Here is a 13,223-nt window from a genome sequence, read left to right on the forward strand (position 1 = left end):
TAGCAGAAGGGCATGTATGGCTATTCACAATCAATGATACTTCCTTGTGCTTGTGTATGCTGCATATAGCGCACAGCAGCAGGTGCAGCCAAGCTTATCTCTAGGAATGTGATATGGGGGAGAAGGGGAGCTGTAATGGTAAATGCAGTATGGGAATGTTCAATGCCTCAGCTAATTCATGGTAACAGTAGGTTTATAATTCATGTAAAGGCCTAGAAGAACAGATTATAGATTGACTCAACCATCTCTGATTGCTTCTCTGTTCACATCAATCACTTACTTGTTCACATGCTGGAAAGAGCACAATATTGTCCCTCTCTTTTGTATGATGTATCTCAAAGAGCAATCTTAAAGCAGAAAGGAAATGGTCTTTCTGAATGCTGCAGATGTACACAACTTCTGCACAGTGTTTGTTTTCCACTCTTATGAGAGGTGTGCTACCATAATAAGTCTGACATTTGCTGGACATGTGAAGAGATATAACTATTAGCAGCTTCAGCCCTGGTCTTGATATGAAAACATCTTTAAGAACTCCAAGTAATACATCAGTTGCAACAGTTCTTTCATGAGCTTCATCTAAGATGACTCCATAGCAGCTCAGAAGAACGGTGGACAAGTTTTGAAAGAAAATGAAGTTTTAATTTAATTTGTTTTTTACAAGAAAAAAAATCTCCTCCATCTCTCCCTTAAAACAAAACAAAACCAATCTCAAAACTTTTCCCCCCTCTTTCTCTAGTGAAAAACATAAAAATATTAGAGAAAATAGGGTGGCTGAGGAAGGAGTGCTTTTTCAGTGGATAAGGTGTGTGGGGGGGAGAGTAAAAGTGGAGAAGTGCTACTTTCTCTCACTTTTCCCACACTCTTCCAGTGCAAAAAAGTTAAAAGTAACAGTGTTTTTAACCCTCTTTCTGACTTTTTTACAAAAATTTCCAGGGGAAAAGAAAAGGGGACAGGGGAGACAGAGAATGTGGGAATTTTCCCAATATTTCAAAATAAAAAACCCTACAATTAAGAAAAATGAAATTCAATGTTTTAAACAAAAAATGATGTCAAACAACCCTCTGGTGAAAAACTTCATTTTTGATAAAGCTCACATTTTTGTTGAAAAAAAACTATAATAAGAATATTTCAACCAGTACTACTGTTTGATTTTAGGCTTTAAGTTTCATGTTAAGGGTTTAAGTCTACTTTGTATTACATCTGCACTACAAAAAATGAAGCTTTGTATGATGGGATCTGCCTCATGGGTGAGTAAAATGTTATATTGTAACAAAAGTGCTAAAGATTTGAAATCATTAACTTTTTAGAAATATGCACTTAGAAGATGAGACTGCTACTAGAATGGTTATGAAAGAGACAAGATGGGTGAGGTAATATCTTATTGGACCAGCTTCTGTTGATGAAAGACACAAGCTTTTGAACTACACAGAGCTCTCGAGGTCTGGGGGACAGGTCTAGAATACACACTTACTTTGGTAAAAATCCACACCCTTGAGTGATGTAGCTATACCAACCTTAACCCTCTGTGTAGACAGTGCTGTGTCAGTGGGTGAGCTTCTCCCACCAATGTAGCTACTGTTTCTCGCAGAGGTGGAATTATTAAGCAGACAGGAAAGCGCTCTCCCATCGGTTTAGAGTGTCTTCACCAGAAGCGCTATAGCGATGCAGCTGCACTGATGCAAGTTTCTAGTGTAGACCTGCCCTGGGAAAGGTAACCAGAGTGTTACAGCTAAGTACAAGGTAGAACAGATTCTTCAGATTCTTAAGGCATTAACATATATTGTGAGAGACCATTCAAGATGAAGTTGGCAACACCTCTGGAGTCACAGGACAAAGGAAAGTTAGTGGGTTATTGTTATAGGAGACATAAAGCCAGTGTCTCTGAGTCCATGATTTTTAGTGTCTAGCAAAGTTATGAATTTAAGTTCCCCTGGACTTAAAAATCATGAGAAGCCCGAGAAGTGGAGCCTGGGACTGGGAAGGTAAAAAGAGTGGGACTGGAACCAGAAGCCTGGACTGGAACAGGCCCATGTTAGAGGGGATAGGGCAGAAAAGCTCAAGCGTGGAGGAAATGACCATAAAATTCTCTTCCCACTAAGTCACACTTCCCTTCAGTGCCTGGAATGGAACTCAAGATTCCTGAGTCTCACCATTCCTCTGTTGTCAGCAAACATCCGTGAAACATACTGGCAAAATGTGTGTCCCATTCTCCTCTAGTGATGGTCCACATAAGGGATGATAACTTACTGTTGCTATTGGTTAGTCTGTTAGATCAAGTAGCAAGGGTCTGTGTGGTGGATCTAAAAGTTCCAATCCATATCTGTGTCAAAATGGTGCCACATAATGGGTTTTCTGTTTTTTGTTTGTTTGTTTGTTTTTAGTTTGCATTTTTAAAAACCTAGAAACTTTAAAAAGAACATTATTAAGTTTTCAAAGTCAAGCAACAAAAGGTTAGAAAATGCCAGAAATAAGATTGCAATCTTAATTTGGCCTCCTTGTGTGTATGCATTATGATATATTCTTTAATTTCACGATCACGCTATTTTTTTCCACAGGGTCTCTGACTCATTCAGTAAATGAGACCTGCTCTGGGACTGAATAAGGTAGAGGGGTGTGTGTGTGTGTGTGTGTGTGTGTGTGAGACTCCTGATTCGTTTGTTGCAGAAGTTGGAAGGTGTGCAGTGAATGAAGTAGGGCACTGCAGGAAGAAAAAGGATGGCTTCACGGTTAGGCAGTTGTATGCTGCCTTGGAGAACTGGATTCTATCCCTGTCACTACCATGCAACTTCCTGTGGGATACTAGTCAAGTCACTTCTACCAAATAGATCACAGGTCACTGTTTGCTTGACTTGTTGCCCTGTGGTCTGATTTGCAGAAGTGCTGAGCACTTACAGCTGCCTGCAACTGAAGTCAATGGGAGCTGTGCTTTGAACACACAAGGGGCTTTATAATGCCAAGTTCTTGGGAGAATCAGGTCCTAGTTGTCTCCAATTGGGCATCCAAAATTAATGGATCCAAAATTAATGGAAACTTTGACCTTAATCTTTGACCTTAGTTTCATAAAATGGGTATTATACCACCCCCTCATTTCATAGGGTTGTTGTGAAGATTAATTATTTAATGTTTATGAAGCACTCATATACTAAAGGTATGAGTGCCATAGAGCAGTAGTTCTCAACAAGGAGTCCAGGGCCCCTTGGGGGGCTGCAAGCAGGACTCAGAGGGGCCGCCAAGCGTGGCTGACATTAGACTTGGTAGGGCCCAGTGCAGAAAGCCGAAGACCCACCATGCAGGACTGCAACACAGGGCTCTGAGTTCCATCACCCGGGGCTGAAGCTGAAGCCTGAGCAACTTAGCTTCATGGTACACCCCGTCGCGTGGTGCCCCAGGCAATTGCCCTACTTGCCACCCCCTAACGCTGGCTCTGGCTTTTATATACAGAAAAACAGTTGTTGTGGCACAGCTGGGCCATGGAGCTTTTATAGTATGTTGGGTGGAAGAGGCTCAGAAAGAAAAAGGCTGAGAACCCCTGCCACAGAGGAAATTATTTGATTCTGTCTTCAGAGTAGGTTTGAATTTGTGCAGTAAATAAGACTCACTGAACAGTTAGGATAAAATAAAATATTGAATAGTTGCTAATTGGAGAACAACAGCCATCCTGTGCTTTGAATGAGGCAGGGTCTTGTGGAAAAAAATAAAATTTAATCACGTAATTAAAGACTGCATCATAATGCATATGCACAAGCGGGCTGAATTAAAGCAATCTTAATTCTCGATTTCCTAACCTTTGAGCACTTGATTTTGTAATTTTAATGTTCTTTTAACATTTTTTAATGTAATATGCATACAAGACATTCATAAACCAAAATGAAATTGTCCATAAGGGTGCTGTACTCATTTAACAAAATCAATTTCTAAACGGGTTCAGTTACATCAATATAATTTTCTTGTGTAGAAAGGCCTAATTTTCCTATCCAAAGGCATGGCTACATGAACATTTACTATGCAGCAAGATGGGGTCTAAATCTACAGCATTCCAGCATGCCACCTGCTAACTGTCTGTGTGGACCCTGCTGATGTGCACTAAAAGTTCCCTAGTGTGCATTGTAAGTTTTCATGTAGACATGCCTCAGGATGGTGTATGGTTGTCAATAAACTAAGACAGGAATACAGTATCCTGTGTCCAAGTCACTCATTTCTCTCCCAACAAGGAATTAACGCATCCCATGAGTCGAACCCTTTCTTGACCATTTGGAGTTCACTGAAAGTTTAATACGAGTTAAATCTGCCATTTAATTTTACTTAATGCAAAATGAGTGGTGTAATTTACATAAACTTTCAAAAATTCTGTCATGGATAAAATCTAGTTGAGATACAGTAAACAGTGCACAGATAAATGTGCAGGCCTCAACATGGAAAGAAGTTAATAGTCAGATGCCCCATGGAATAGTATAGACAAGACTATTATTCAAAATATTTATTAACAATCTGAAATAAGGGTGAACTGCATGATGGCAACATTTTTTGACAAAAGGGAAAAATGTGGTGTTTTAGTAGTTTCTAGGGAGGAGTTGACAAAATTAGGCTATTGAGCAAAAAAATGGCAGATTAAATTAAATGTAGACAAATGCAAGATAATAACACTCAACTAATAACAATTTAATCTATTCCATGTTATATTAAAGCTTTCTGAATTCATTTTACCTTCTAAAATGTTCAGATTAAACCCTGGTCCCTTTGAAGTCAATGGAAAAGCTCTCTGTGACTTCAATAGGTTCAGGATTTCACCCCTTTTCTTTAACAAACCTGAAAATGTACAGGTAAACTAAAAAGGTATGCAGGTTTTACATGTGATATTGTTCTATATAGGTAAAACAAAAGTATATGGTTCAATGTTGTTATATACTGATACATCCACATGTAGTTGGTGCAGAGCTTTTCTACATATACATATGTGACTATTTGGTGCAAAATTATTAGGAGCTGATAAGTGTGCAGGTGGTGGTTATTTAGTGTATAAATAAGAGTCTGACATTTCTAAAGAGTACTTTTTAAATTTTAGCTTGAGGCCTTTGCTGACTATTTATTGCATATTACAAGAAATTCAGTGGTTAAAACCCAATACTTGCCTTTCCCCAAAACCTACAAGAACTCAGCCAATTAATAATAGCTTGGTGGGCAGCTGGAAATACATGCCACTTTATCTATTTATAATTATCAGGAAAAATAGTGGAATTGTATGTTTGAATACAAATATTGTATATATTTGATATTGCTCTCCCTCTACCTTTCATATTTCACTTATCTTCTTAGGCTCCAATCCTTCAAGTTACAATATGTGGGCAGATCCCTGTGCCCACACAAAGCCCACTGAAGTCAATAGGACTTTGTGGGCACAGAATCTACCCTTATGTTGTAAGTAAACTCTTTAGGACAAGGACAGTGTCTTAATATTACAATACACTACAGTACATAGCACAATGGGGCCCTGATATTGACTGAGGCCTCTAGACACCAGCATAATATACATTTAATAATAAATAAGTAAGAGCAGCAAAAATAATGAACCATAAATTAAATTAAAAAAATTATTTCAGTTTTAATAATTAACATTGTTATTAGGAAAGCAGTTAAGGAAATCTGCTATTGGAAAATATATGAACTCAATATTAAATAGTAAGTAAATAGCACATGGTAAGTATTCTGTAGTACCCCCTTGGGAACTTTTGCCACTCTTAGCATCTCCTGAAACAATCACAGTTTGATTACGAAGAAGACTCTCCATAGAAGCATATTCACTTTCCAAAATGGAAGTTCCTCTCTTTCTTTCAAAAGTTTGTAATAATGAGATGAGTATGGTAAGCCATCAAAAGGATTATACTCTAAATCTTCTTCACATACTAACATCTCCTCTTCGTCACCATTGCTGGACTCAAATAATTCTGAGAAGTAGTGTTTCCCTGAAGAAAAGATTAAAAACTTAATGTCTCCCTCATATATTTTTCCCAGCAATGAAGCACTGGTGCTGGAACCCTAATGGAGACCTTTATATTAATAAATCATTCATACCCTACAAATGTGAAGAAATCTGTTGCTACACAGTTCAGACTAAATATTCCCTGAGTCCTCAGTTCAAAAGGTCAGAATACTTTCTGTCCTGGGCTGTTCTTTTTGACGTCTTTGTCTTTTTACTACCTCTGAAATTGTGTAGTAATATATATTTTAAACGTTCTAAAAACCAAAACACACAGTTAAGATGGTTCCGCCAAAAGGTATTTTAACACAAGCCAATTACTTTCTGCATTTTAACAGCCTGTTTACTGAAGTCAGATAATTAATAATAGTTGGTTTGTTTCCTTGCACTGTTGTCTGTGGCTCCGAGACCAGTCTGGAGAATGATTAGATGAAGAGTGTGCTGAGCCTGACCTTTATCACACATGGCTGCATCCTGACTGATTGTGAATAGAAAATTACAGGTGTGATTATTTTGACTGTAACCCTTCTGCCAGTCAGAGTCGGCAGCAACAAGGGCTGGGTTCAGTATCTAGAGGTTCCTTTTCAACAATACAAAACCCGGCTTGAACCCCCACCCAGTGACCTGAGACAATTACACACCAACCCCTGGGTGCCTCTAAGAGGCAATACTTCCTGTCTTGCAAGCACAGAATCTGAGTATAGCAAAGAAACTTTTAATAAAAGGAGGGAAGTAACTCGGCATTAATTTGGGAAAACACCGCAAACAGGGTTCATAATTAAGGCTATGATTATGTCACGGAGGGCACAGAATCTGTGACTTCCATTGACCTCCATGACATTTTCTGCCCTGCCCCCGCAGCTCCCAGCCCCCACCCTGGTGGAGGGACCCTGCAGCTGCCCAGCCATGACAAGCGGCAGGGGGCTGGTGGACTCTGCAGCTGCTAGGCCACAGCAGGGGGCAGGGGACTCCCTGCAGCTGCCCAGCCATGGCAGGGGGCGGGGGACTACCCACAGCTGTCCAGCCACGGCAAGACCCTGCAACTTCCCAGCCGTGGCAGGCAGCGGGAACTCCCTGGGGGATCCTGCAACTGCCCAGCTGCGTTGGGCAGCCGGTGAACTCTGCAGCTGCCCAGCCGTGGCCAGTAGCTGGGGGCCCTGCAGCTCCCAGCTGTCCTGGTGGTGAGGGGACCCCACAGCAGCCCAGCCCCGTGGGCAGGGGGACCCTAGAGCTCCCATGTACCACAGTGGTGGGGGACCTGGGAGCCCCAGCAGCAGTGGGTGCTGAACCCGTCTACCTCTTTTGTCAGGGATATTTTTCGTGGAAGTCAGGGACAGGTCAGGGCTTCCATTAATTTTTGTTTATTGCCCACGACAAAAATATCCATGACAAAGCTTAGCCTTATTCATAAGCATAAACCATGAGCAAAAGACCCACCCTCAAGTAAGTTGGGCAGTGTCCTTTTCCCTCAGATTCTTAAGTCCAGCAACCAAAAGTCCCTTTAATGTGCCTGTCCCTTCTCTGCATCCCACTCACAGTTGTTGTCCTTGGTCAGCGCAGACACAGAGTTCAGAAGCGCCTCTGCAGAGCTCACCTCCCACCCTTGGGTGGAGTGGGAGATAAGAAGGCATCTAACTCGCTCTGCTGCCCGGGCACTCGCTCGCTGTTCCTCTTCGCTGGCCACCATTCCAGCTGATTGGCACTTGGCATCTCTGCGCCAGCCACCCTACTGGCTGATCACCATGCCTCTCCGCCGGGCTTCGCTCCGATCCTCTTAACCACCCACCCTGCTGACCGATCACCTCACCTCTCCACCAGTCACCCTGCTGGCCGATTGCCACACCTCTCTGCAGGGTTCCGTTCCGGTCCGGTCCTCTCCACCAGTTGCCTTGCTGGCCAATTGCCATGCCTCTACACTGGCTGCCTTGCCAGCTGATCGTCAATCTGCCAGGATGTCTTCAGGTCCCACCACTTAACACAGCTCTCAGTGATCACAGCTGTTAGTGGAGGAGCCTCACTGCTGGTGCACACCGGACAGTCTCTTGCATAAGAGATACTGTCCGAAGCAGGTCTAACACTTAGACCTAGGTATCAGTGATTTCAGAGTTCTGCAGTCTGTAATGAGTCTCAATTGAATCTAAATTAGCTCTTTTATTACATAGTGGAGAAAGGAAGGGTCAAATGGTATCTAAGACCCTTAAGCAGAACCCACCCTCTCTCTCCACTCACCGGGCTTTGGAATCCATGTCCCCTGCCTAGCGAGTGCCATTTTGTTGAGGGTGAGTCCCTCAATTGGGGTATGCCAAGTACAGTTCTGCTGCCCTTGATTCACACAACAAGGATAACAACCCTTTATTACTCCTGCCCCAATAACAAGGAGACTGGGGATCCAACATCAGCCAAAAGTGATCATTTGGGCAAGCAATCCCATCATGGTGAGTGTGCCCTTGCAAACAAGATCAGCTCCTAAAGTCCTCTTCCACAGCTCATCACTAGATGTCAGGGGAGAGCTCATTCAAAACATGACTGTGAAGATGGTCATGTGGTTATCCCATTATGATTAAGGGTATGTTTTAGTCACGGGTATTTTTAGTAAAAGTCATGGACAGATCATGGGCAGTAAACAAAAATTCACGGCCTGTGACCTGTCCATGACTCCTACTATATACCCCTGACTAAATCTTGTGGGGGAGGGGGACGATCTGGGGGCACCACGGATGCTTGGGGGGGGGGAACCCGATGGCCCAGGACCCCCACTGGTTCTAGGGGAGGGCGCAGGCAGTGGCATACAGCCTAAGACCCAGGGGGGATTGGCAGGGCCGGCAGGCTCCCTACCTGGCTCCGTGCCTCTCTGGAAGTGGTGACATGCCCCTTGCTCAGCTCCTAGGCGAAGGTATGGCCAGGCAGGTCTGTGCACTGCCTCCGCCCAAAGTGCCGGCTTTGCAGCTCCCATTGGCCAGGAACCATGGCCAATAGGAGCTTCGGGGGCAGTGCCCGCAGGCAGAGGCAGTGCGCAGAGCTGCTTGGCCACGCCTCCGTCTAGGAGCTGAACAAGGGGGATGTTGCTGCTTCCAGGGAGCCCCCTAGGTAAGCACCTCCCAGAGCCCGCCTCACCCCCCTCATGCCCCAATCCCCTGCCTCCTCCCACACCCAAACTCTGCAGCTGCTGCGGGCAGAGCGGTGGTGGTGGCCTGAGACTGCCCCAGCAGCAGCTGGTGCAACTGGTGCAGGGGCTGCCTGAGCTGCCTAGGGGCCAGGCGCACCAGTCACTGTGGAAGTCACGGTGGTCCCAGAAAGTCATGGAATCCGTGACTTTCATGACCTCCATGACAAATTCGCAGCCTTAATTATAATGGATGTAGAAAAAAATTGTGAAAAAGCTGAGAGGGTTCACCTGTGATACAACTGCCATATGAAAATATCATACAATAATAAAGCTTTCAGTTTCAGGACAAGTATTCAGAAAACCGTTTAATTAATACTATTTTGCAGCCCTTTAGAAAGTCAAAAGAGGAAAGGTTTTATATATATTAAAATATTTATTAAATGTGTGAGACCTTTTACAGCCTTTGGTCTATTTAGTTCTGAAATCTCAAATATATTTCTTAAAGAAGGAGCACAGATATATCAATTGTAATATTTCAAGACAACCAGAAATTCAACAGAAAGACAAAATAAGAAATTTAAATAACTCCAGGTACTAGCACTCATTTGACTCAGTTCAACAACCTAACAGTGCACAAGGTATAAAATATTTGTCATTTGAATAAACTGATAATAGCACAATAGAGGCCCTGGTCTTGACCTGGTCCTCTAAGCACTATTGTCGAACAAACAGTAAATAATAATAGTTGTAAAATTCTAATTCTGGAGGTGGCCCTCTTGTTGAAAAGTCATAGACTACGTGACAATAGCAGTGCGGAAATCCACCTGAAGCAGGCTAGAAAATATCATATTATCTAGCAGCCTTAAACATCCAAAACCCAGTCCAGACAAGTTTCGTTGCATGCTGCCCACCAAACAGACTGCTGACTGCAGTGCTTAATTTGTGCCAGATATTGCCAGGGCTGAGCCCCGGCACCTCTGGACTTGCCACATCAGTTATGAAAGTAAATCATTGCTTGAGGCCCAGCATCTCTTTCATTACAAATGAAGCACTGGCTGACTGGTACTTAAAACTCTTGGATGCAATGACTGACCAAATCGTCCAGTCTCAGGGTGAAGACAAATACTGATTTCCTTCTGGGAAGCATCTTTGAATGACAGAAGGAACAGATGATTTGTCTGCCCACACTTCAGCTTTGCTAAATACTTTCCACAGCTGCATCTCAGCCAGCTGTGCCGCAAACTGCACATCACAGAGACATGGCTAATTCTATATGTTGTGCTCTCCCTGAAATGTGTTATGGGATGTAGTTGTGACATGTACAAGGACTGCTAGAAGCCAGTTTTCATTTTCAGCGTAAGGTTGGACACGTCCAACGGTCATGCACTAGAGATCAGTAGCTTGTCCTTGAGAGGAAAAAAATGCCTCGGCATCAGATTGGCTTTTCATATGTTTAGTTGCAGCAGCTAGCACTCCCTCTCCTCAAGCTCAGCATAGACCCTGGCTACAATTTAAGTTTTGGGACCAACATATTTTCTTGTTGCTCATTCAAAGTTGAAATTCAGGTTGTGCCTTGGCAAGTAAATAAATTAAAAAAAAAACTATCATTAATAGGCAACAGTGAGTTTAAACAAGTTTCCAGATCTCTTGAATAATGGTTTAAAAAGCCAGAAATATATTTGAAAATTAAATATTAATTAAATAATAATTGTTATGACTGTTAAGCCTTTAATAAAACAAGGTGACAATCAGTTTACATTCTCTTCCTTTATTAATTCCGTAAGTCATTTAATTTTTTAGCAAGATGGCCATTTTTATACTAGGCTCAGAAATATTGACTAGATATCCTTTCATATTAGTATAGAACAGAACCTTATTAGTTTGAATAAATGAATGGAAGATCCATTGCAGATGAGTGACAAATTAGAGCCTGTTCCCATTGATCTCAATGCAAGTTTTGCTACTGGCTTGAACTATGTTTATATGTTGTATTGTAAACGTTTATGGTAATATTTTGTAGCATACTAGTAAATATGTAGTATATTTATTTATTTTGTATACTTAATGTAGATATGTGGGTACTTTCTACAGTTTGTGCTATTAAATCTTTGTTGAGAACCAGGGAGAGCTTTTTGTGATAAATTATGGGGCCGTGGATCAGTGAGATTGTGCTATATTGTGTCCCTCCCCTTACTGGAGGTGATGGTTACCAGACTGCAGGCTCCAGTGCAACCTTCATCTCCTGCTCCTGAATCAGGGCCTCAGTCCCCTTATCACTATCAAGTCCTGCAGAGCATCCATTCTTTGGACAACTCAGAGAATGGCTGGAGCATATCACAGGCAAACTCAAGTACATGGAATGGACAGATGTACCCTGTGTGTTAATTCATTCCGGTCCAGGTATGGCCTGTATGTGCAAAACTTGCCAGCAAGGCCGAGGACAATATGGACCTTTGACTGTTTTTTTTTCTAACCAAGTTAGTTTATATTATTGCACTGCATGCCATGATGGCAGCTGGTCTGCATTATTGGTTATTACAATATATATAATTACCTCTGTAAAATAAAATGTTGGATTTGCACATAAGGGTACAATAACAAATTTTATTATATGTAATCATCAAAGTGGCACCAACTTTAATGAAGGTCATCCCATGCCGAATGTCAACCTTTCAGAATAAAAATTTGCCAACTGTTATTACAGTATTCCAGAAACTGTAAATGGCAGTACATTGCCAGTATGAATAAAATATGTAACACATCTCCATACATTTCATGAAAGTGTTTACAGATTTCATGGTGCACAATACCTACACGTTTACAAAGATCTCTCACACAGAATAACCTCATATGCCATTTCATTCCTCCTCATGCATAAGAGTGTGCAATTCATTATGTGGGCTCCCAAAGCATCCCTGATTTGTGTGTCTGGATCTAGCACCAGTCTGGACAGGTGTGTTGTCTGGCTCTGTGTACCAGTTCAGATATCCAGCAGGGTCCTGATTCCACGCCTGGTGAAAAGGTTCCCCCCTTCTCCTTGCAGGAATTGTGCAGAGCAAAGCAAGCTCCAATAATGCAGACTGTATTAATGACACTGGCATCCAAATAGTCTTGAAAGTAGTGCCAGTGGGATTTCAATCTGTCAAATACACATTCTGCCACCGTCCTACAGCTACTGAGTGTGTAGTTGAATCTTCTTTTGGCAGGTCCTCTGAAATCAGGGTATAGTTTCATAAGCCATGGGAACAGGGGAAAAGTGGGGACCTATACAATAACAGTGGTAGGATGACCAGATATCCTGATTTTATAGGGACAGTCCCAATATTAGGGGCTTTGTCTTATATAGGTGCCTATTACCCTCCATCCCCGTCCCAATTTTTCATACTTGCTATCTGGTCATCCTAAACAGTGGGGACAGTGACTCTATTTATAACAATGCCATTTGATGGGAATAATGTCCCAGCCTCTCTATGAAGGTAAAGTCCTGATCTCCAAAACACCTTGGCATCATGCACCCTGCCAGTGCATCCCACATTAGTGTCCATGAATCTACCTTTGTGGTCAACCAGGACCTGCATAACGGTAGAGTGGTATCCTTTGTGGCCTATGTACTCCTTTTGGTTGGCAAACTACAGGCATATGAGTCCCATCAATGGCCCTGTGCAGCCTGGAAAGTCCATTCTCTGAAAACCAGCAGTTATTTCAGAGGCATTTATTATACCCACCCTCTTCAGGTAAATAACAGTTCTGATCACCTCACAAACCTCTGCCACAACATCCCACACAGTTGATTTGCCAACTAGAAACTGGTTAGACACAGACCTGTTGAAGTTTGGGGTAGCCAGGTTACAGATGGCTATAGCAACACACTTCTGGCACGGCACGATTGCCCTCATGCAAGCTGATCCCCAAACTCCAAAAATGTCTGCTTCTTCATGTGAAAGTTCTGGACCCCCTGCTGGTCATCTCAGGTGCACATGACAGTGTGATCCCCACAAGTCTGTGCTTGTGGCCCCACTCCAGAAGCGCTGATCTATATAGGGGCAATCTGCAGCTAGGGCAACAGGCATGAGCAGTATCAGCTGGTTTGCAGCTGGCATGTTAGAATGCCCCACTGAGAGGTGTGTTCAGCAAGTCAAAAAC

At 42.6% G+C, this 13,223-nt stretch overlaps 1 protein-coding gene across 1 annotated transcript in view; it reads right to left on the minus strand.

Moving 5' to 3' along the window:
* DHX32 (DEAH-box helicase 32 (putative)) overlaps positions 1-7,661 on the minus strand; it is a 36,069-nt gene extending 28,408 nt beyond the window's left edge. Inside the window, 5 exon segments of the mRNA XM_039547610.1 lie at positions 268-615; positions 4,705-4,806; positions 5,713-5,796; positions 5,799-5,960; positions 7,511-7,661. Coding sequence (XP_039403544.1) covers positions 268-615; positions 4,705-4,806; positions 5,713-5,796; positions 5,799-5,960; positions 7,511-7,661 — 847 coding nt within the window.
* Between the last annotated feature and the right edge of the window lie 5,562 nt (positions 7,662-13,223).

Source organism: Mauremys reevesii, linkage group 7, assembly GCF_016161935.1.
Source record: "Mauremys reevesii isolate NIE-2019 linkage group 7, ASM1616193v1, whole genome shotgun sequence".
NCBI classification, from domain to species: domain Eukaryota; kingdom Metazoa; phylum Chordata; order Testudines; family Geoemydidae; genus Mauremys; species Mauremys reevesii.